Raw genomic sequence first — 24,692 nt, 5'->3', positions numbered from 1 at the left:
GGGCTACCAAGTGAGTTCCAGGAAAGGCACAAAGCTACACAGAGAAACCCTGTCTCGGAAAACCAAAAAAAAAAAAAAAAAAAAGTTAACATAAATTAATGATTGACCTTTTTATGATGTCATGTTCTTATAATATCATGCTTAAATAATATTAATATTTACATTACTCTCAATTAAATAAAATTTAAAATTCAATTTGTCCCACATGGCTGGTGGCTGTTGCACAGGCTGATAGAGATTAGAGGCTATTTTCATCCTATAGGAAGTTGGACTGGGAAAAGCTCCTTTAATGGGTTATCCAGTACTGTCTGGCTGTTGGAGGTTGACTGAGCATATACCCCTGTAGGAGACCGGGGTGGGGGCGGTGGTAGTGGTGGGGGCGGTGGTGGGGGTGGTGGGGTATAGGGGTGTGGGGGTGGGGGTTGTTGTTGGTGGGTGGGTGGGGTGGTGGTGGTGGGTGGGTGGGGTGGGTGGGGGTGTGGTGGGTGTGGTGGGTGTTTCTGGGCAGGCTAGAGGCCATAGCATGCTTGGATAAATTGATGGTTTGATGGTTACAGCTCATACACTCCTGCTCAGTTGTCACCCCATAAAGCAGAGAAGCTTCTGGAAATGTGCCCCCGATTTTGTGTGGGAGACACCCAGGGGCCCTGTAGCTCAGGGGTGGCTTGGCCACCCTCAGTGGGAGGGTGAGAGCCTTGCGCAGGGGATCTAGCAGGGTTTGGCCTGTGGCCTGTAAGCGACCTCTCTGGAGGGAGAGAACGGATGAGCCAGCACTAGCTAGGAGAGCCTTTATTCCCCCTCTGTGGCCCCTTCGGCCACTCTCGCGGTTAATTCTCTTCTGGGACACTGAGCTTCTCCTTCACTCCACAGGCCACCACAGCAAAGAAGAACTCCGGGAAGAAGGTTCGGATGAACACGGCGGCCTTGGGGATCGGGTTGGCCATGAACACCTCTTGCTTCCTCCTCCGCACCGTGCGCATCACTTCCTCAGCCACCTCCACCGGGTGCACGCCGTAGGCCAGCTTCCTGCAAAAGACTGAAAACACGGGCTGGGGCGGCCACAGCTGGTTCCAATCCCCCGACTACGAAGATGCTTGAGTGCATCTTTAAAGTCAGGGTTTCCTGACACTCTGCTATCCTCCGGCCTCAAGCCTGGGAAAGACACTTCACCCTCCAGCCTCCGCAGCTTTGTTTACTGCCTCATTTTCTCCATGGTGCCTTCACAGTGGAGGGGATGGGGACGAGCTTGGGTGTTAAGGAGAAGGAGGGCCTGGGAAGGCTTAGCCTCCACTCAGAGCTGGAGCAGGGTGGTTCTTAAAGACCACGCGTTGGTTGTTAGGTCTGGGAAAAGCTGTTGAACAGGGTGAGTGTCCCGCTCAGCCCTGCCAGGGTCTGCTGGGTGCAGCTTGGGTGTGCTCTCTACCTGGTACCCCAGGCCTAAAGGCTTTGTTTCTCTACCTCCAGACTTAGGGTTCTCTCTCTTAACTCTTACATTTACAAATGGACGACTCCCAGTTTCTTTGCTCAGGATAAACATGGTAGGGACGGATGAAAGTCGGGCTCACGGTGCTGACCACAACATCATACTCCTCAACCTCAGCTCGGAGGCAGTCGAAGAAACCCATGATGGCGTGCTTGGAGGCTGCATCTGGAAGAAAGACCAGCCAGAGGTGGGCACAGGAAGGGCTTCTCTGGGCTTGACTGTAGACAAGAGGGCAGACATACATCTTCTTCCCAGCTCAAAGGGGCCTGCAAGCTCCCTGGGTTAAACTGTTAAACTAATTCCTTCACTATCTCACTGGATCTCTGCTCCTGTCGTGTGGCTTGCTGTCTCCTTAATTTACATCAGCCCTCGAGACCCACAGGTTCCCCAGCCGTGAACTGAAATACTCAGAAAAATAACTGCATGTTCCCTAAACAGGACACTACAGCAACTTCCCCACAGCTGTATTAGGTATTTCATGCAATCCAGAGATGATGGAAAGTATGCGAGAGGATGCAAACACCATTTGTAGGGTGTCTGAGGACCACCGTTGCCATGGATACCGAGGGACCACTGTACACCGAATGAAGAGATAGAGGAGCCATTGTGCCCACTTTATGAAGAGTAAAAGAGTCACTGAGAGATCATGTGATGGCACTAGGTTCTCAGCCAAAGGTGGAAAAGCGTTGGCTAGAATCCTGGCCTCCTACCCCCCATCACTCAGTGGGCCCACCCTCAGTAGAGCTCACAGGAGACCCGATTCCATATGCATGAACATAGGGGCGGTTAACCAAAGCCACTTCTTCACACCACTAAGAGGGCTACAATCAAGATGGACTGTCACTAATGTTGGTGAGTGGAGGAGATTTCAGAACCCTTATGCAATGCTGGCGAGAATGGAACGGGTGTATCTGCTTTGGAGACAGCTTAGGGAGTTTCTTATAGACATTTAAATATAATTCCTTCCCTAGGTTTGCAACCCTGGAGAAGTGAAGCCATGTTCTCAACAGAAGCTATTCACGCATGCCCATAGACTCATTACTCGTAATTCCAAAGTGGTATCAACAGATAGCCATCAATAGATATAGATAAGTAACTTGTGGTATATCCAAGCCATGAAGGATTTGCCATTTTCAATGGAAAAGATGGCAAGAAATTTTGATGCATGCTACAACATTGTGCTAAGTTTAAAACACACACACACACACACACACACACACACACACACACACACACACACACACACACACCTTTAAGAGCCAATAACAGTCTGTCATGGGGGTGGGAGGGTCCGGAGGTACCACCCTTCTCTGAGGACATATAGGTGGCTAATTGTTGGTAGGGGTGAGCCAGAGACATTTTCTTCAGTGATGTAACCTCTTATAAGTTACCCATTCTCCTGTAAGGTGGTTCCTCATCCATCCCCTGTCAGTAGTGCCAGTGAATCTCCTTGATTCACCAAGCTAGAACTGGGAAGGACTATTTCTTGAGTCTATCATTGTTCATATCGCCCAGAAAAATAAATACAACAGGGACATAACAAAGGTGAGAAAGTTTCCGGAGTTTCTCCGATAGTTCCTGGGAACACATCCCTGGAGTCTCCTCCACGCACATCTCGCTTTTGGAGCTGCCCATCTCCTGGGATTCTCAGTGGCAATGATCATGCCTCAGATAAACCCCTTTGGCTATGATATTGCTATTTCACAGATCCTCTTCTTTTTCTCTTCTTTCTTGTCCCCAGTTTTCTTTTTCTTTCTTTCTTTCTTTCTTTCTTTCTTTCTTTCTTTCTTTCTTTCTTTCTTTCTTTCTTTCTTTCTTTCTTTCTTTCTTTCTCTCTCTCTCTCTCTCTCTCTCTCTCTCTCTCTCTCTCTCTCTCTCTCTCTTCTTTTCTTTTCTTTTCTTTTTTGTTTTTCGAGATAGGGTTTCTCTGTGTAGCTTTGTGTCTTTCCTGGAACTCGCTCTGTAGACCAGGCTGGCCTCGAACTTGCAGAGATCCGCCTGGCTCTGCCTCCCGAGTGCTGGGATTAAAGGTGTGCACCACCACCGCCCGGCTCTTGTCCCCAGTTCTAGTTTTTCGAGACAACTTCATAGAAGAAGAGGTGTTTGAGCTAGGGATGTGTGTGTGTGTGTGTGTGTGTGTGTGTGTGTGTGTGTGTGTGTGTGTGTGAGAGAGAGAGAGAGAGAGAGAGCTTCACCTGCAGTGTCATGTTGAAGCAGCACGTCTTTGGGAGGAGAGGAACCTTATCTATAACATCCCCAAATCAGGGAACTGGGACATGAAAGAAATCCCAGTTGACCCATCTCATCTCCGGATGAGATTCCCCTTATCCCGTATGGTCCCTTGCCTGGTCTAGACCTAAAGGTGCTTGCTCTGACACAAACACACAGCAAGGACACCCCTATTTTGTCTTAGTGACTTACAGGCTGTGCGGAAGGGAATCCCAAACTTGGCTTGGATGTTGTTCACTAACACAATCTGGCCTGTCCTCCTGGAGATCATGTTGGGAAGCAGAACTGGAAGAGACAAGGAGTCCCAGTTAGAAATCTGAGGCAGGTCCCCAGCTCCACCCCTTGTCACCCAAGGCTCTGCTACCTCTTTGCCTTCTAGAGGGCAAGGGACAGAGATGGAACGGTTCCAGGAAGTCACTGGCCCTGTGTTTCTGAGAGACCAGTTGGCTGACTCATTGCTGGGTGATTTGAAATGACCCACCAGTGCACTAGCTAAGTGACACAGAACTTTCTCCTCTCTCTTCTCTTCCCTCCCCCCATCTCTCCTACTCCCCTTTCCTCCCCTCCCTTCTTTTCTCCTCCTCTTTCCTATTTCTCCACTTCCTCCTCCAGTCTGGGTCATCACTACATGCAACTTGGAGGGCGTTTTCTTCTCACTTCTATTACTTCAAGAAGACAGTTTCTTGTTGTTCCTAACAGGTCTCTTCTGCTGTTTTGAGACAAGATCGCCGCATACAGCCAAGGCTGGTCTGGAATTTGCTCTGTGGCTCAGATAGGCTTTGAACTTGTGATCTATCTGCCCGAGCCTCCCACTGCGGATATTACAGGTGTGCACCACTGCACCTGGCCTCCAGCGTGTCTCTAATTCCTCCTCTTTTGCAGGCGTTAATCTTTTAATAAAGAGAGGGAAGAGCACATGTCCTCTGGGCTGTCTGGGAAGATGCACTTGCTTAGTTCTTAGGTGGCTGGCTTCTTGTTGGCGGTGAGCAGAAAGGGTTTAGAAATATGCTGCTATGATAATATTTCTTCCTCAGGCAGATTTACTATAAAATGAGGAAATGTGGAGAAAGAGGAGAGCAAACAGTACTGGCAGAAGGGAAAGAGGTCCGGATGAAAGGGGGTGCTCAGAATTGGAGCTCAGCCCCTCTGCCTTAGAGAAGAGCAAAGGGAGGCCCGGAGCTCCCATCAGACTCTGGTCCCTCAGCACTTGACAGGGAGGCCCACCCAGAAGAAACCAGTTGGTGAGCATTCATGGTTGTCAACTGGATGATGTCTGGAGTTAACTAAAGCATGAGGGGGCTGGGGACAACTGTGAGGGGTTTTCTTTTCTTTTTAGTTTTTTTTTGGGACAGGGTTTCTCTATGTTGTTTTGGTGCCTGTTCTGGATCTCGCTCTGTAGACCAGGCTGGCCTCAAACTCACAGAGATCTGTCTGGTTCTGCCTCCCAAGTGCTGGGATTAAAGGGGTGTACTACCACTGCCCAGCTTTTTTTTTTTTCTTCTTAAAACCATTGAATTTTTTTTTGAAGTGGGAAGATACACCTTTAATCTGGGCCACACCTTCTGGTGGCAGCCTGTATAAAGGACACGGAAGAAGCAAGCTCTCTCTCTCTCTCTCTCTCTCTCTCTCTCTCTCTCTCTCTCTCTCTCTCTCTCTCTCTGTCAGCTTGCCCTTTCTGGCTGGCAAGTCCATTCCTTCGCTACATCAGAGCCTACTTCTTGGGGATTCCAACAGATACTGAAGATCAGCTGAGACATCCAGCCTTGTGAACTGAACAACTACTGGGTTCTTGGACTTTCTGTTGGTAGACAGCCATTGTTGGACTAGTTGGACCCCAGCCTGTAAGCCACTCTAATAAATCCAACATATATAAAAATCCCGTATATATTCTGTAAGTTCTGCTCCTTAGAGAACCCTGACTGAACACACTGTACCTGGCCTTTCTCACACTCTTCCTTTCATTCCTCACTCATCGTCACTGAGTGGCCCTGCCAGACGTTGACGAAGTGACATGCCTTTTCTGGTCTGCTTGGGTGACAAAAAGGACGGGGATGGGGAAAAACTGCTCTTTTTCTTTTTTGTTGAGACAGAATCTCACGATGTGGTCCAGCCTGGCTTCAAACTCATAATCCTCCTGCCTCAGCCTCATGAATGCAGGCTTCTGCCACCATGCCCGGCTGGAAATGTGTTCTTTCTGGAGTGCCATTTTAGACGTGGCACAAAGTCAACTTTCTATCTTTCCCTCTGCCTCAGAGTCCCATTCCTGGAGGCCTCAGTACGGGAGCGAGCTGAGGAAAGTGACCCGAGAACATGCCTCCACAACCACAGCCCGGGCTCCAGGTCCCCACATGGGCACATTTTCCATGCTCACGCTGTCCCCTCGGCTCTGCTGTGAAACACGTACAGGTTTTGGAGGGGAAAGGTCAATTTGTGATTCTCTTCCATGGCCATCTTCCACCTAACCCAGACTGCAGACCTGAGGTTGAACATCGCTATGAGCAGTCTCTATCTGGAGGTCTTCTAGGCCCTCAGACAGGTCCCCCTGTGGACCACTGCTTCTGCTGTAAAGGGACACACATTCATACACATCCTGCTTTGGTGAAGGGATCAAGAGAATACTGAATATTTTATAGTTGGGTACTGTAACAGTTAGTCTTCATTTCTTTCTTTTCCTTGTGTGTGTGTGTGTGTGTGTGTGTGTGTGTGTGTGTGTGTACATGTGTGTGTCTCCCCCCCATTACCCCACCCCCACCCTCCTGTGCATGCATACATAGAGGCCAGAGGTCGACTTTGGGTGTCTTCTTTGACTGTTCTTACCTTTTGAGACAGTGTCTGTCATTGAACCTGGCATCTCGCTATTTTGACTAAACTGGCTAGCCAGCAAGCTCCTGGGATCCTCTTACCTTTTCCTGCCCAGAGCTGGGCTTACAACCGTGTGCCACCATGCCTAGCTTTTATGTTGTGCTGGGAATCTGGTCCTCGTGCTTGCATTGGACCAGCACTTGACCCTCTGAGCCGTCTCCCAGCCCCATCTCCTTCATTTCTGAAGACAGAACCTTTGACCAGCTATCACGGTTAGTGAAGAACAACTGTAAGGCCTGTGTAGCAAAACTTAGGCAAAAGCTGAAGACAGTGGCGTAGAGAGACAGATAGACTCACGGGGGAGCTGTGGATTGGGTACAACGAGAGAGTTACCGAGTGGAATGAGAATCGGGGCAGAGTTTCACAGTGAAGTGAGAATACACCGGCAAGACATTTCCTTTTTGTGATCAACATTTACAGTTGGGGACCTGAAAGCTTTCAGTGTTCAAATTTGGAACTTTCTTGGGTTGAAGAACTCTATCTAGAACCAGATGGCCACCTGGTGGCACCATAGGCCTTCCCATGGCATTTGGTGGCCCACAGACCCAGAGGAAAATGAGACTCACAGGACCTTTGGTGAAGGTGATGGGTCCGAAGTAGTTGGCATCCATGATCTTTTTGTCGAGCTCCAGGGAAATCTTGTGGGCAGGTCCTTTCACTTTCACGCTGGCGTTGTTGATGAGGATGTCCACACACCCGTAGCAGTCCAGGACCTCTTTGGCCACATCTTGAACACAGCTGATGTCTGAGAGATCCAAGAGGACCAACTTTGGGGTGAATGTCTGCCGGAGCAACGAGAAAGTCAACATGTTTGGGATCACTTCCTTGGAGATGTTGGGGGCCCTCCATCAAACAGCTACCCTGCTGGGAATTCAAAGCCATAGGCTAACTAGGAAAACAAACCAAGACAAAGAAGAAGGAGTAAAACAATTGTGGGAAGAAGGAGATTGCTGGAGAATCTAGTTTTGGAGACCAGGTCTGCAATTAAGTGCTGATGAGCAGTAGGAAGTCTGAACTTGTGCCAGGGCTCCTCAGCTGATCAAACTGGGTGACCCTTTGGAGGCTGTGAACTGACTCTGGTGCTGGCATCATAACTTTGAACCACTTGCTGGGTTCCTCTTGGAAACTGCTGCTTCCCCATTTGTTTTATAAGCTACAAGAAAATTCAGCACAGCATCGGGCAGCTACCCTTTGTTTTGGATCAAAATGGTGTATTCCCCTCAGCGCTGCTTTTGAAGCATCTGTTATGTGCTAGGTGCTGTACTCAACTCTGGACACTTGCTGTCTTCAAGATGTTACCGGTTCAGAAGTAAAGATGGGGTGGGGCTTGACAGTACCCTGGAGTCAATGCAACTTTTGGGCAAATGCTAGTACTCTTGAAGAGAAGGCTCCCATTGTGGATCACATCTGTCCGGGAAACATTTACTGATCTCCGAGTTCTTTGGGGAGATACACACTCACACAATAGAGGTTCTGAAAAGACAAGCTGAACAGAACTCAGTATTTCCCACACAACTTTTTTCTTTACCGAAAACCTAATAATAACCCAAGAAACTCTCCATGTAGCATTCAGTGAGGTTCTAATCGACTCCTCTCCTCAAGTGCCAGGTTTAGCTCTGAATTCCTTTGAGCTGTTTGGAAACAGCAAGGTCAAGCTTGGGAGCGAGGTTGGAGTTTTCTTCTTAAAGAGTGCTGACGGCAACACCTGTAATCTGGGTGGCTTGTGGGGGGGTTCCTTGATGTCTTTGATGCTACAGTCACTTATATTGCTTGTCTGAACATCGGCTCTATTTGTAATCATAACCCGCAGCTGGTACACTTGCTATCTGTATTTTTTTTTTTTTTGCCGAGTCTGACTCACATAGACTCTGGGATCGGTGCCCAAGTTCTGCCATGATGAGTGATCAAAACAAGCCAGAGCCTTTTGTTGGTCAGACAGGCCTCTATCTGGGTCAGTGCCATCGACTCTGATTTCTCCCAAGCCACTGTCCCATTTCCCCAGAAACTGCTCCTTAACAAAGACGGAGGCTCGGGGTATCTCAGGCTGTCTGGAGAGGACCTTACCTTGCTGGGGTCAGCCACACTGGTCAAGGTAGCGTAGAGGCTCTCCAGCCCCTCCCAGTTCTTTCCACACAGCACCAGTCTTGCCCCACCGGCATGGAACACACGAGCACACTCTGTGGAGAAGAGGGAAGGGAGGCGAGGTGTGCTGTGTGAATGGAGCCATAGAAGGCAGTTCCCCTCTTAGGAACTCCTGACGTCAAAAAGTCCCAACGTCTCATCCATCACCACGAGTTCCTACTTCTGGAGAAGTCATTTCATTTGATTCCCTTCACAGGCTAGATGTTTTAGGGGTCCTGAGGATTGAACCCCAACCTTGCATGTGTTAAGGGATTGCTCTAGCACTGAGCGGTACCCTAGGCTAGGCTGGCTTGTTGGTGTGTTGTGTTTCTAGCCTCAGCTTGGTTGCTTCCCTGAAGGGAAGCTCACAGCGGGGAGCAGCAGGCTCTGCTGGGCTGGGAGTTCTGATGATGGACATTCCTTATACTGAATGGAGAGAGTCACTAGCCTTTGAGACCGCAGCCCTCGGGACTCCTTAATTTGCAGATACTGGTAAGAGCTACCATGTCTGTTTAGAACCACATACCACCCAGCCCTCCATATTTTCTCTGTGGAGAGAGACTCTAGTCAAGGCTCGTTGCTCACAGGCCACTCTACACAAAGAACTCCAGGCAACCCAGCCAAGGTGGGACTGGGAGAGATGGTCCTCCCCAGGGAAGAGCACACCAACTGTTTGTCCAGAGACAAATGGTCAGCCCTGAAAACATGCACACAAGTAACATTAGGTGAACTCAACAGGTCATATCCATATACATGTATATGCAAATACTTATATGCTTGCAATAACAATGAAAAGAGGCTATACATTTGAAAGAGAGTGGGAGGGGCACATGGGAGAGTTTGGAGGGAGGAAAGGGAAGGAAGAAATGTAATTCAATTACAATCTCAAAAATAAAAAGAAAGACAAAAGATGTTGACTTTGCTTTATGTTTCACTCTGAACTTATTACTGATTACTCCAATACAGGGCATTCCTTAAGTTTTTAAACATTGATTTATTTATTTGGTGGACAAGTTTGTGTGCACTGGCATGTGCATGCCAATTCCATCTGTGGAGATTGGAGGAAACCTGTGGGAGTCTGTTATCTCCTTCCACCATATGGGTCCCAGGGATGGAACCTAGGTGGCAAGCACCTTTACCTACTGAGCCATCTCTAGGGCAAGCTGGCAGATATACAACATTCACAGGTAACAATAATCCAGACACTTTAAAACAATGAAAGCACACATGTTTGGACAGTTCATTTGTTCTAAGGATGGTTGGGAAAGACATCTATGTGTTTGCTCAGTTAATTCTTACTATGGCCATGGGAGGTACTAACTTTCTATGGCGGTTTGAATAGGAATGGCCCCCATAGGCTCATGTATTTGAAGGCTTGGTCACCAGGGAGTGGCGCTATGAGGAGGCGTGGCCTTGTAGGAGTAGGTGTGGCCGTGATGGAGGAAGTATGTTACTAGGGGTGGGCTTTGAGGTTTCAAATGCTTAACCAGACCCAGTGTCTCTTTCTTCTTGATGCCTTCTGATCTGGATGTTGAGCTCTTGCCTCCTTCTCCAGCACAGTGTCTGCTTGCATGCTACCATGCTTCCTGCCATGATGATGACACTGGACTAAATCTCTGAACTGTAAGCCAGCCCTGATGAAATGTTTCCTTATTGGAGTTACTGTGGTCACGGTGTCTCTTCACAGTAATAGGACCCTTGGGCAGTCTCGTGAAGCAGCAGCTGGCAGGAAGAGCTGTCTTGCCTGCATGTGAGAGGCCCAGCCTTTGCACACTTTTGTCCATCACCTACCGACTGCATTATCCCCTCTTGGAGGAAGTGCCTAGACAGCAACACTATAAAGCTTCCAAAACTAGAGCAAAATGTTAACAATTCCAACAGAGGTAAGAAATATTGACAAAAATGGAGCCGGGTATTGATGAGCATTTAGTACCCACATGATAAAGTTAATATATTGAGCCAGTGGGAAAAGAATATATTACCTAAAAAAAATATTTGAGGGGGCTGGTGAGATGGCTCAGTGAGTACCACTCTTGCCGAGGACCTGAGTTCTCAACCCCTGTCAGCCAGTTCACAACCACCTGTGAGTCTAGCTCCAGAGGATCAGATGCCCTCTTCTGGCCTCCAAGGGCACTACACTCACATGCATATTTTGCCCTACATACACATAATTAAAATAAAATGAATCTTTAAAAAATGGTATTTGTGTGCCTGTTTGGGAGATTAAAAAGCTAGATGTGTCATATTATAACATACAACATCAGTTAAACGTAAAGAGAACCACAAAAGAGCTAGAGATGAATCTGCTCTCTTACATTGGGGAAGGTCTTCTGATCATGCTCAAAAGAAACAAATTGTATCAGAGTTGGTTTATAGATTTTACCCTTAAATTTTTTTTATAGCAAAGATATAAATAAAGAGCAAACAAATTAAGAAAAGTATTTACAACCTATATGTCAGCAAAGGACTTATTTATTTGATATGCAAAGGACTTTTACAAATAAGAAGAATCAACTGGGAAAAAGAAAAAAGCACAGTTAATGACCAGAAGATTAAGATTCAATACTCATGACATGATAAAGAGATGCAATTTAAACCACACACTAATTTTGACCCATCAGATATTGAAAGACAAAACTGATCACAGTCTTAGCGAGATGTGAGCAGTGGGTTTATATATGAATTGCTACAGGTTTTAGAAGAAAAACTTGACTGTATCCTTCAAAGGACTTTGATTCATCAATTTCATTTATGGGTATTCCTTCTAAAGCAGCCATTAAGAATGTCTACACAGACACAGTTGTAATATTGCTTATCTCAGTACCACAGCCAACAGTAAAACACTGGAAATAATTGCAAGTGTCTTATACAATAGGAGGTTGGTTAAGTCAGTTATAGTACATCTAGAAAACCTATTTTCAAACCCTTAAAACTGATTTTACAAAAACGAATCTGTTGGCATGAAAAGAAATTTATATTAAAGTAAGTTTAAAATATGAGAGCTTTAGAAGTAGCTTATCAGGGGCTAGAGATGATGGCTCAGTGGTTAAGAGTACTTATTCCTCTTACAAAGGACCCGAATTCAGTTCCCAGCACCTGCTTTGGTCTTATAAATGCTGTAACTCCAGCTTCTGGGGGATCTGACGCCCTCTCCTGGCCTCCTTGCATATCTGTACTCACATGCACATACCTACATACAGACACATAAATAAAACCTTATTTTAAGAGTGTGTCAAACACAACATTACAACTTGAATGTATATGTTTGTATGTAAAGCAGGGTAATAACAGGACATTAAGTTGGAAATTTCAGAGGCACTAAAATACAATAGATATAAAATTCCAAAGCTAGTTGCTACTACAAGATACATTCTTTCAAAAGAAATAACTGCTTTATTAAGTTCATTCCTTTTGCCATAAAATAAGACACAAAGGAGGAGGAAGAAGAGAAAGAGGAGGAGGGGAAGGAGGACAAGGGCTTAGGAGGCAGGTTTCTCAGTAGAGGACACCATAAGCTTTTGCCCATGGGCCAAGATGGGGATGTTCTTCCTGCCCATCATCTCCAGGAGAGAAGGCATCTGTGGGTCCTTTGAATGGCTTGCTAAGAGTCCTCTGTAGCTGGGAACCCAGCCCAGACTGGTCTCTATGGAGTTGCTGACCCCTAAACCAGGCAGGGCTCAAGGCAAGGAGAGCCATGGGAGAAGTCCACATGCTCCACTTCCCAGAGGTGCAGCTGGTTGTTTCTATGGAAGCCTCTGAGGGACACAGGGGTGCCCATAATAGAAAGAAAACACTTTGGTGCCCACCTTGGCCCAGTGCTGGGGCTGAAACCAGAGACTTCCTATGTGTCAAGCAAATACATTCTCACTGAGCCAGACTCCCAGCCAAGTGCCCTGCCCATGTAGCTTGGAGCCATCTTACAATGTGTGTCCCTTAGGTAAACATCACATCCCTTGCTCTCCTCTATGTCCTCTTTTCTATTTCTTTATCCCTAGAAAGGTCGGAAACAGTAAGAAGCTTAGGCCAGGGAGAATCAGGGTGGGAAAAGAAATCAAGGAAATTGAACACATTGATTATGAATTAGTCCTGTTTGACTTGCCTGTTGGGGGTGTGCCGTGATGGAAGGATTGTGTATAAAGTGTATTGTATATAATGTATAATGTACATAATGTTTGTAATCAGAAAGTCAGGAGGCAGCCTGGCCTTTCTTTTCTGTCCAGCTGCAGGAAGAAGTTCCTGTCTGGGCTGATTTGAATGGGATTGATCTGTCCCCGGGCACTCTTGGTCCCCTCCCACAGAACTGACTGAGCTGTCAGCTTCACCAAGAAGCAGAAAGGAAACAGAGCCAAACATCCGCACAGGATGCTCCTCAGGGAGGCAGTTCTGTGTGTGTTTTATGTTTTATTACTTAAAAATTCATCTTTCATAATCGTGATCTTGACAATTATGGAATTTTTGTCACTTGGTTTGGAGGGAGAAGGCTCAGCTGTGGTTGTGAGTGGCTGAAGCAGGCATGCTGGGTGTGAGCCAGCCATGATGACCAAATTCCCTGTATCAGAGCAATGGGGTACAGAGTTGAAAGGAGTTTCCCACATTCCCACTCCTGCTAAGCGGGGAGAGGAATGAAGACATGATTCAAGAAGTCTGATGTCCAGGTGGGAGAAACTGTTCTCCACATTAGGCTGCCTCTTGACCAATCTGTAGCTGAAGTTATCTCCAGTCCTGCCTGGGGCCAGCAGCTACTCAGACTCAAATAAACACACAGAGACTTATATTACTTATAAACTGTATGGCCATGGCAGGCTTCTTGCTATCTTACATCTTAAATTAACCCATTTTTATTAATCTATAAGTTGCCATGTGGCTTGTGGCTTACCGGCACTTTTACATCTCACTTCCTCTGTGTCTGGCTGGCGACTCCTGATCCAGCCTTCCTGTTTCCACCATTCTCTTCTCTGCTTGTCCCACCTATGCTTCCTGCCTGGCTACTGGCCAATCAGCATTTTATTTATCAACCAATCAGAGCAACACATTCACAGCATACAGAATGTATCCACGGCACCAATCTCCCACCACCACCACCACTGAGAGGGGGACAGGCTGGGCTTAACTGTCACTCGCCCACTCTCTTTCCTAATGGTGGGATGTATCTGCAAGGTCTCACTAAATTGTCCAGGTTGATCTTGAACTTGCAATCCTCCTGCGTCAGCCTCCCGCATAGCTGGGCTTACAGGCCCACACTAACAGGCCCACTTGGAAATTCTTCGTTCTATTCTTGTTTTGTTTTTGTCGTTTTTGAGACTGGGCCTCACTGCTTAGCTCAGGCTGGCTTCCAGCTGAGTGATCCTCCTGTCCTGCTGCAGTCTCCCAAACGCTGAGATCACAGGATTGATGGGTAGTCTTCTTGTCAGTTTGACTAGGTTTGGAATCACCTAGGAGACTGAGGCACACCTCTACGCATGTTTCTAGGGTGTTTTTGAGAGGGACGGTGGAGGGGGGCAATCCTCCTGAATGTGGGGGACACCACTCCACAGGCTGGAGGCTTGGGGTGAATGAAGGGGGAATTGGTGGCACTCCCTCACTGCCTGTCTTTGCTTCTTCTTCCGCGGTGATGTAAAGGAACTTAGCTCTTCTCTCTTGTCCTGCCTGTCACGGAGGACCAATTCCTTTGAAGCTCTTCTTTCTGTCCTGCCGAGCATTTTGTGGCAGTGCCTCTGTACTCCAACCCTTACGTTCTTTCATTTGTTTAATTTATGTATTTTTGAGACAGCATCTCAGGGAGCCCAGGCTGGTCTCGAACTCACTGTGTAGCAGAGGATGACCTTGAATTTCCTAATCCTCCTGCTAGAATTACAGGGGACCACATCCAGCTTTAGTTTGTTATCAGCTCAGCTCAGTATTTGCCTCCCATCAAGCATTTCAATGCCGACGGTGGTGCCCTTTCCAACTAATAAACACAAACCGGGCACTTACTTGCATATTTCCTCAGATCTAAGATGCCAAAGAGTGTGAAGCGATTTCTGATTCCGGAGACAGTGAAGTGAGGAAGGCTGGCCTGTAGGGGCTATGAGATGTTGTTGTGGATGACTAGGTTTCAGCAGTGTTTAAAGAAGACTGGCGTCTTGGGGGTTGTGAGAACACAGGCCGGGATAGCGTCTGGTCAGCTTTCCCTGAAGGCCAAGTCCAGTGCTTAGGTATTTTGATTGTCACTCTTGTCGCAGACCCAATGAGTACAAGATAACACAGTGGTTGACCTGATTGACTTGGGATGAGAGCTAGGTGTCTGGATTTGGGCTGTTCCCTTGATTTTCCTGGTCTATAACTACCCACAGGGTTCATCCTGGCTCTAGGGTACCCAGGCACAGTATGGGCTACGTGTAAGCTACTCCGTGCTTGAGCGGTTTTTCTTGCCTTGAGGTTGAAAAGGAGCAGCTGGTGTCTGGGACTGCTGTCATCAGCACCACATGGAAAGCAGGCATTTATTTAAAGTCACACACACCCAGGGTCTCATGTTACTTGCAAATACTTGGACTTCATTCCTTTCTGCTTTGCATTTCTGCAGGGTTGGGGGTAGAGTCGGGAAGGTGGGAGGTACAAAGAGCCAGTGAGATGCAGTCCAAGAGAATAGTGATCGGAATCTAGACTGCTTGGGCCACATTCTTCGGCAAACACCTGTGGTGTATTTCCTGGGGTCCTGCCTTATGTGTGATATAACCCAATGAGGTTAAAAAACAATAACTGGGACTGTTGAAATAAACACACAACCCTCACCCAAGGAGAACAGTGGTCCCATCTAGTAACACAGAACATTCCAAAGACACGATCTGAACAGCATCTTCAACGACAAGATGTAGCTAACATTTGCAGGACCATCTACCCAAGCATAGCAGTGGAAGCGTTCTTTCCCAGCCCTCTGGGAACAGACTGCATGGCAGGCCACAGCCACACCAGAGAGCAAACCTTGACACACTCCAAAGAACTGCATTATGCAGAGTTCATTCTCTGGCTGTATTGGAACCAAAGTGGAGCTCAATTAAACTGATATTCATGAACATACTTATCTGGGTGCCTTCCCTGATCAAATGGCCTCTAGATGCTGGTCCTTAAATGTACTTGTTGCCTGTCTCATGGCTGTGAACAAATCCTGTCAGGAGCAATTTATAGGAATAAAGGTTTGTTTATAGGTCCAGGTTTGAGAGGATCCATTCTGCCAGGAAGGCACAGGGCAACAGCTGGGTCTGTGCTGATGGAAGTTGGAGGTGACAGCCTGTGTGGGGGAGGAGAGTTGAGAAGGTATAACCTTCCCAAGCCTGTACCTCATGACCTACTGCTGCCAGCCAGGCCCCTTTTCTAGGGCGGTGGCTCTCAATCTTCCTAATGCTGTGACCATTTAGTACCATTCCCCATGTTGTGGTGACTCCCCACAACCACAAAATTATTTTCGTTGCCACTTCATAAGTGTAATTTTGCTACTGTTGCAAATCACAATGAAAATATCTGCATTTTCTAACGGTCTTTGGTGACTTCTTGAAAAGGTCATTTGAACCCCAAGGGGTTTGCAACCCACAGGTTAAGAACCACTGTGACCTTGACCTAAAGACACCACAGCTTCCAAAATAGCACTCAAAACATGGGTCTGTTGGGGGACAGTGCAGATTTAAAACAAAATTTTTAAAAACATTTATTGAGTGTTTTTAAATGGGAAGCATTGAGGAGGCAGGTGTGGGGGCATTAGCATGAAAGACACCAAGCTGATGGTGGTGAGCATGCACAGAACCTTAGGATGTCGGAAGGCAGGTCTCTGGGGGCCACCTGAAAGGATGGCACAGGTCAGGTGGCAGGGAAGGCTCCAGGGACCTGGCCTGCGCCTAGACAAACATTCTACTTGGAGAAAGAGTGTCCCACAGCCCATGACTGAACAGCTTCAGGCGAATCACTCTCGTGACTTACCCAACAACACTGTGGTCTTGTGTCTGGTCTGATGGGCAAACTAGAGTGTCCTGGTCCTGGGGAAGATTGAGCTTTGGGGTTGTGTGTCTCCCCACCTTTTGAGTGCCAATCCCAATGAGTCGGGGTAGCCTATTTGGCAATTGCTCCAGAGGCCACATCCGCTGTGTTAGGCTTAATGTCTTCTTCACCTGCCATGGCTGACCCAGTGCACACACTCACTGAGACCTCACCCAGCCTCTTGTTATCAGGTTGACATGCTACCTTTGGGGGCGAACAAGCAGCAGGCTGTGGGATAAACCTCAGAGACAGGGCCACAGAAGTTCTCCCAGTGGCTGCACCATAGGAGAAAGTGCACCCCACACCCCCAGAGGCTCTAGAAAAGGGGATGCTTAGGACAACATGGACCCATTGGCTCCTGTTGAGCAGCTAGTGGATGGTTGGTTATGTGGGTTCTATGCTGGATTAAATAACAAAAATAACAGCAGAATTTGTCATTAATTTATATAACAGGATTACACTGCCATCATTAGGAATAATAGAATCCCGCTAAATCAAAAGGATATTCCTCTCACAAATGCCACAAGTAAGAGGGCCCAGGAGACTGTCTTACTTAGGGATTGTGAATGAAAATGCCTTCAAGACCAGGAAGTGAGATGGTGGGAGGCAGTCGTCACGTGGGACACAGGAGGTGAGTGGACTCTGTGGGAAATGTATTCAACATGACCATCTCTAGCAACACTTGAATGGTGGTGGCCACTGTTGTTCCAAGTTCCACCCATGTGCAAATTCATTTGCACATTCCAAAGTGGAGACTGCCATCATCCTTGATCTACACATGCGACATCGAGGTCACATAGATGAAGGCACCTGCTACTTAACTGCCGGAACCAGGATTGACATCTAGCATCCTAGGCTGGCCTCATATCCAGTATGCAGCTCCAACTAATGGCTTGGCATTTCAGGATTTCTGGAAACTCCTGAAGCAATCAAATGCAACACTTTCCTAACACTGGGCCTGGAGTTTGCAGCCCCAGGCATCCCGACCCTGCCAATCACGGGGTAAGCAAGCTTCAGTCTCCCAAAGAGAAGTCCCCATTGGGTTGACTCCTCTCTGTCAGCAGGTATGCTCCACACCATCCTGCCTCCACAGGTCCCTCACGGGCAGAGATGGACACACATCCAGGGGAAGCCAGCTTACCCTTGCCCAGTCCTGAGATGGCATCGGTGATGACGACCACTTTGTTCTGCACGGCGGACTTTGACCACAGCCTGGAGGCCTCCTGATAAATGAAGAGCAGGCCACTGATCCCCAGCAGGAGCAGGGGCAGCATCAGGACAGCCATGATCCCCATCTTGCTCTGCAGGACGGCAGGACAAAGGATTGGCTTTGCAGAGGCCCTGATGGTAACACCCAGGGCAGGGGGAGGTTCACGCTCCCAGCACTCATTCCCTCCAAGCCAAGGGTCCGTTCTCCAGGGAACTGGGCTCTGCAAGCTCCCGGGAGGTTCTTTCCAGCTGATCAGCAAGGAGCGTGTGGATCCCCAGATGCTCAACAAATAGAAATTACTCACGGTGTCTCACACTAGAGGAGTCCTGGGGGCCTGCCCTTCCCTAAGGCTAATTACAAATTTAATTAAAATGGGTCTGCATTTTTGGAAGGAAATCCATGTGTTAAGGCCACTTGCTGGGGCCCTAATGGTTATTTATAGCTCTCAGTTGCGCTAAAGGGCTTTTCAGGGTAAATATAGTGTCTATTCTGATATTCAGGGACACATGTTGGCCGGGTCTGATTTCAGAGTTCTTGCCAGGACTTTTAAAGCTTTGCTGGCTGGCGGGACTATTAGAGTTTCCTCTAGTTTGGGCTGAGAATCAGGGATCAGTCCCTGGGATTGTCAGCACAAATGCCTGTGCCTTTCTTTCCTGCACTGGGTACTTTGCAGGTGGCATAGACTAAGTGGACACCAAGCCGTCTGGCTTTCCCTTCCTGAGTGGCGATGGGGATGAGAAGCAAAAAAAGCTGGTCAGTGGAATGGAACCTGTTTTAAAAAAGCCCACACAGAAACATGGCATCAAGGAGCACTGTGTAGAGAGCACTACTTGCCTTTGTGAGGTTCAAGTTCTTTCTCTCAAAAACAGGAATGTTTGTTTTATTTTGCAACTCTCTTGGGGTACAAAATAAGATCCTGCCTCTCTCGAACCTGGCATAGATTCTGAGCCTCCAGGAGGTAACTGTTGCTGTCTTTTTTTAAATTATTATTATTTTTTATTTACTTTACAAACCAACCACAGTTTCCCCTCCCTCCTCTCCTCCTCTCCCCCCCCCACCTCCTTCTACTCTTCATCCACTCCTCAGAAAGAGTGGGGCCTCCATGGGAGTCAACAATGCATGGCATATCAAGTTGAGGCAGGACTAAGCCCCTCCCCTCTGCATCAAGACCGAGTGAGGCATCCCATTATAGGGAATAGGTTCCAAAGAGCCAGCTCATGCACCAGGGACAGATCCTGGTCCCATTGCTAGGGACTCCATAAACAGACCAAGCTACACATCTGTCACCCACGTGCAGAGGGCCTAGGCCGGTCCCATGCAGGCTCCCTAGCTGTCATACAGAGTCCATGAGCTCCCCTGAGCTCTGGTCATTGTCTCTGTGGTTTTCCCCATCATGATCTTGACCCCCCTTGCTCATATAATCCCTCCTCCCTCTCTTCAACTGGACTCCCAGAACTTGGCCCAGGGCTTGGCTATGGATCTCTGCATCTGCCTCCGTCAGTTACTGGATGAAGGCTCTCTGTTGACAATTAGGGTAGTCACCAATCTGATCACAGGAGAAGGCCAGTTCAGGCACCCTCTCCACTATTGCTAGGAGTCTTAGCTGGGGTCATCCTTGTGGATTCCTGGGATATTCCCTGGCACCAGATTCTGTTGCTATCTTCTATGATTAAATATCCAAGATGTTAAATTTAATTATATAAGGAACTCAGCATGGCTAAAACCATCAAAAGCCCCGGGCCCCACCCCAGCATCCTGTCTGTTATGCTTTAAAGTTTACTTTTATTATTTATTTATTTATATGTATGTGTGTGTCTATGTGAGTATATAGCACCTGTTTGTGGGTGCCTGTGGAGACCAGAAGAGGCCTTAGATCTCCTGCAATCCCCTGGTTACAGGTGGTTGTGAGCCATCTGACCTGGGCGCTGGGAACCAAACTTGGGTCCTCTGCAGGAGCAGCAAGAACTCTTAAGTGCTGACCCATTTTCTTCAGCCACACAGCATTTATACTGTAAAGAGAATAGAGCTGGCCAGCCTGGGGTGGCCTATTTCCTCCCCCCAGCTCCCATCTACCCCCCCATCCACTTCTCCATCTCCATTCAGAAAGGGGCAGGTCTCCCATGGACCTCAACAAAGCATGATGCTACGTATTCTTATGAGACAAAGAAGATACATTAGATTGCAATATAGACGTGAAGAAGGATGCCTGGTAGCCAGGGTTAGAGAGATAGTCACATAGTCATGGAGTCTAAGACAAGGAATTGAGGGCATAGTTGGGTCAGTTAGTCTGGAACACACCAGGGAAGGTTAAGGTAAGAACATCCATTTGGGGGCTATCACAGGTATGTTGGAGCTCCATTTGATCTGAGTGAGACCTTTGAAGGGACATACCTAAAAGCTGAGCTCTTGGGCACTTGGATGTTTAGAGGGTGGGGACTGGAAGAGGGATCAGCAAAGGGCAAGAAGAAAAGTGGCCAGTGTTCTGTCAGGGACCAAGAAGCCCCATGTTCCGGGAGCACATGAAGGCTGTCTTGGGGAGACTGCTAAATTAATCAATCAGGAAGCTACTGGCCTGAGGCTGCCTCTGTGCTAGGAATTCCTAGGTAATAAACTGGAACCGAATTTAGGAAGTTTTTTTTTTTTTCTTGTTCTGTTTTAATAGCAAGTAGCCAAGTTTCACCCAATCACAGACAACCAAGCCAATTTCAGTCAGCTGACCAGCCCACGCCCCATAAGGCCCAACTCACTCACTGGAGCAGATCCAGTGAGTTTTCTACGTGCCTTCCAGGGTCACCTGTAAAAGCCTGTTGCTCATGTGGCTGAGTTTGGAGTCTTGCCCAATTCATGAATCATTCTTTGGTCAAATAAACTGTTAGGGTTAATCTAGTTAATTTGCTGAGTATTTTTCTTCTAACAGCTGATCTGTGTTGGAGACCACTGCCTGGTCATGTGAAGACAGGGCCTGAAAAATGACTGTACCGTTAGCAATGATGGACAGGAGCCTCTCAGGTCAAGGGCACCTTGCATTCTCAGTACTGCGGTGGACTTACGGCCAGTGGTTCTGCAATGCGCCATCCCTGCCTGGCGGTTTCTGACACGCTCATGTTCCCTAGACCATAAGCTTTGAAATCTGTCTTTCATATACCTTGACATTTGAAGGAAAATGGCTACAACTTTGAAAGGTGGTCCCAGCCCCGCCTGCAGCAAGTGTCTGAAATATACTAGGCCCCTTCTACATCACTTCATGGCTCTAGCGGGAAGGACAAGAACACAGGTGCCCTGGTGTGAAGCTGCATTCATCCATAGATGGAGGTCCCAGGGCACCTCAGTTGTGTCGGTGGCAAGGTCAGTTCACTGCTTGTCAGGAGGCCTTCCTTTCTTTAACTTAATCACCCCAGGACAGACATGGAGTTTTCCAACCAGCATGTACTCTTCAGTTCACTGAGAATTCCTTCAAGCATCTGTTTTACTGCCCCTTTTGGGGAAGAAGACAGTTTGCTTATCTTTAAAGTTGTAGGGGTTCTTTTTCTTCACTTTTTTGCCATGCTGACATGGAACCCATGAGCATGCCAGATGAGCCCTCAACCAATGAGCTGTATGTACACCAGCTCTGAAATGATGTGTCTAATCCAAGTATCAAGAGCAAAGACTGAGTAGTTTAGATACACGAATATTTGGGGTTATCCTGGAAAGCCTGGGATGGTGGAGAACCCCCTAGGTCAGGGCTGGTCACACTCACTTTCTCCTCTTGTTCCAAGCAGAAGTCACACTCAGCTCTAAACTGGACCCAGAACACCCCCCCCCCCCCCCCGCCACACACAGTTTGTCAGTGAGTCAGAACATAGTGTTCCCTTGGTCCCTTCCTCCCAGCCTCTCTTACCCCTTCATTCATCCACGTAGACAGCCAAGCGCCCTGAACCATGCTGGTTCCACCTGGAGAGGATGAGGAGGGATGGGGATGGAAGATGGCCTGCTAGGACTCAGACATCAGCCTGGAAAGAGGACCACAGGACTCTTTCTCCTGAGTTCCCTGACCCCTGGCAGGGGAGGTCATTGAGGGCCAGGTTGGGTTCCAATGAAAAATAGGCTCCTTGTGTAGAACATCTGATGCCTGGGCGCTACCTTGTCTGCTGGTGTAGATTCTGGCTGTGGGCCAGTTCTTCAAGCACTGGCCCCTGCTGGAATTCTAAATTCTTTCACGCAGGAGAAGTGGCATGGTACCTATGGCATTGTAGACACCTGATAAAACTTACCGATGGGTTAACCAAGGACAGAGAGCTTCCAGGTTAAAATGGCCAGTGGGTTTTTGTGCCTACATCCTGGCTGTCTCTGAGACAGGGGCACTGAGCCTTTGCTCCCATTCAAAGTCACGCATACCCTAAATCATTTATTTATTCCACAAGGACCCACCTTCTAAAAGCCCATTCAGCCATTAACTCATCACTTAGCCCATTGATGCCCTCATGATCCAAGCACTATCAATAATGCCCCCAGGTGGGGACCAATTCTTTAATACAAATGTAAAACGGTCCCTTTTACATCCAAACCCAAACAGGCAAATTTTCTGCTGTAGAGTCAATGTTCTTCATCATGACCAGATTATTTCCCATGAAATTATTTTTATAAGGCTATCTGGCTGTGTGTGTGTGTGTGTGTGTGTGTGTGTGTGTGTGTGTGTGTGTGTGTGTGTTGAACTTTATAGAAATACACACACATATATACAATTATATATACACACACACATGTCAGCCATTAATTTAGATGTTGGAGATATAAGGAGCAGTCCTTACATGGACTCATAAAACAGGTTTATGATGGCTAAGAGGGGAGAGAATGTAAAGAGATAATTTTAATACAGTGGAGAATTAAAATGTGGCAGTGTCTGTGTTCTGGCAAAGAGGGGGAGATAACGTGTTTGTTTCTTGACCAGCAATAAGGTTACACTGGGGTGAATGTTCACTTTCTGAAAATGCCTTACACTGTACAGATATAATTTAGATACATTTCTCTTATATGCTATGCTTCAGTGAATTGACATTTGTCTTTTTTAGAAAGGACCTGACTGTGGACTTTGAGCTAGCTTCAGATTCATGATCCCCCTGCCTCAGATTATAGGCATGTACCATGACACCTGGTGTACAAGCAACATTTTCAGATTTTAAAGAAAACAAACAACCTGTTTGACTTGGGCTTCAGCGATCGAAGGCCTCTGCCCTGACGTCTACATCAGCTGCTGGCACCTTGGACGTCAGTTCTGTTCGCATGGCTCCAGGAGGTTCACTCGGCATCATCGGCTGTCATCTTCTGGTATTTACCCGACAGACAAGTGTCTTTGGGGGAGCAATTCTGAGGATTTCCTTCTCTCTGGGACCAGCTTAGACTTGACATCATGCACTCACACAGGATCTCCCTGCACACACATGTAGGGTGATTCACCTTATAAAGAAGCCACATGCTGCAAAGGGCAGAGGCTACTGGGTATCAGTCCTTCTGTGCTTGGAGGGCAAAGAGCCTGGGGGATGCCAGCACTCATCTCCAAGGTGAAAGAAGCTGGCTCCTCAACGTTGTACAACAAAACACGGGGCCAAAGATTTGTCAGACAGATGCTCAACTCGAATCTTAAACACAAAGAAGTTAGTTGGTCCCTCTGCTTTACTCGTTGATAGTATAACTTAATTTCAGCACAAACAAATTAGTGTTTTACTATAGACAGCTAGCTTTTTCTCTGAAATATATTTACTAGACACATAAATGCAATTAACAACAACAACAATAACAACAAAAAAGACTCTGAGGGGCTGGTGGTGTTTGCCATCAAACCTAAGCACCTGAGTTCCATCTCCAGGACCCACATGGTGGTAGGAGAGAACCAACTCTGCAAATTGTCCTTTGACCTCCACCCATGAACTGTGGCATATGCACATGCACATACACACAAGATAAACACATAAACAAATAAATGTAAATTCTTTTAAATGACTCTGAGCTAGGACATATTTAAGGTTCTCGGGATCTGGCAGTCTATGCTCCTTCCACTACCTGCGGCTTCATCCCCTGCCAGTTTAAAACAGGAACTAGATTGATGCAGGATCGTAACTGAACATACCAGGAAGTCCAGAGCACAGCGCCACCTCCCACAAGACCTGCCTGCTTGGCAGAGTTTATTTTTAGACACAAGAATGCCTGGTGATTTAACTTGAGCAGGACAATCCAAACATTTGTTTCTCTTCACTGTGATAAGATGTCATTCCACTTCTTTCTATCGTTTCACCATCCTTCCAAGCTGGCTTCATCGTAAATAGACATTATGAATTTATTTCGAGTCAGAGCCCCTCTATTATGCAGCCCTAGCTGTCTTGGAACTGGCTGTGTAGACAAGGCTGGTTTTGAACTCTCAGAAATCTACCTGTCTCTACCTCCTGAGCTCTAGGATTAAAAGCCTGTGTCCCCACACTTGGTGAAGAATATTTTTAGGCAACAAAACTTATTTTAAAATTTCCTTTTTCTTAATGAAAATTAGAAAGCATAGTATATCCACATATTTCCCCTGTCAACTAGAGAAAACTATTCTGGGTTTGTCCGTCACTAAATACGTGTAGGTAACATATTTCGCATCTGCTGTAAGGGATGGGGAGTCTTTTCCCTCATCTTCTTTTCCCCTTAAGACTTCCATGATTCTGCTTCCTTTGGGAGACTTAGCAAACTCAGAGTCAGGGAAGCTTATGATGTTACTTTATACTAGGGTGTCAGTAGTTGATACCTTCCACAGACATTATCTCC

The 24,692-nt window shown here is 47.2% G+C and overlaps 1 protein-coding gene across 1 annotated transcript; it reads right to left on the bottom strand.

Annotated features, from left to right (window-relative positions):
- Positions 1-492: 492 nt before the first annotated feature.
- Dhrs7c (dehydrogenase/reductase 7C) lies at positions 493-18,372 on the bottom strand. The gene is made up of 7 exons (XM_006973503.4): positions 18,217-18,372; positions 17,844-18,003; positions 8,639-8,751; positions 7,146-7,356; positions 3,905-3,997; positions 1,493-1,648; positions 493-1,036 (listed from the first exon to the last, which is right to left on the bottom strand). Exons 2-7 carry the CDS (start codon positions 17,995-17,997, stop codon positions 828-830), a joined length of 936 nt encoding a protein of 311 aa, XP_006973565.1. The 5' UTR covers positions 17,998-18,003; positions 18,217-18,372; the 3' UTR covers positions 493-827.
- Positions 18,373-24,692: the final 6,320 nt, after the last annotated feature.

The sequence above is a fragment of the Peromyscus maniculatus genome, chromosome 8 (assembly GCF_049852395.1).
Source record: "Peromyscus maniculatus bairdii isolate BWxNUB_F1_BW_parent chromosome 8, HU_Pman_BW_mat_3.1, whole genome shotgun sequence".
Lineage (NCBI taxonomy): Eukaryota > Metazoa > Chordata > Mammalia > Rodentia > Cricetidae > Peromyscus > Peromyscus maniculatus.
This window is presented reverse-complemented; position numbering and strand designations above follow the sequence as displayed.

Excerpts from the sequence above, each read along its gene's own strand:
- Dhrs7c (XM_006973503.4), bottom strand. The coding sequence starts at position 17,997 with ATGGGGATCATGGCTGTCCTGATGCTGCCCCTGCTCCTGCTGGGGATC. Across the intron at positions 8,752-17,843 it reads CATCTCAGGACTGGGCAAGG|AGTGTGCTCGTGTGTTCCAT; the intron begins GTAAGCTGGCTT and ends TCTTCTCCACAG. Across the intron at positions 3,998-7,145 it reads ACCCATCACCTTCACCAAAG|TTCTGCTTCCCAACATGATC; the intron begins GTCCTGTGAGTC and ends TGTCTCTTCCAG.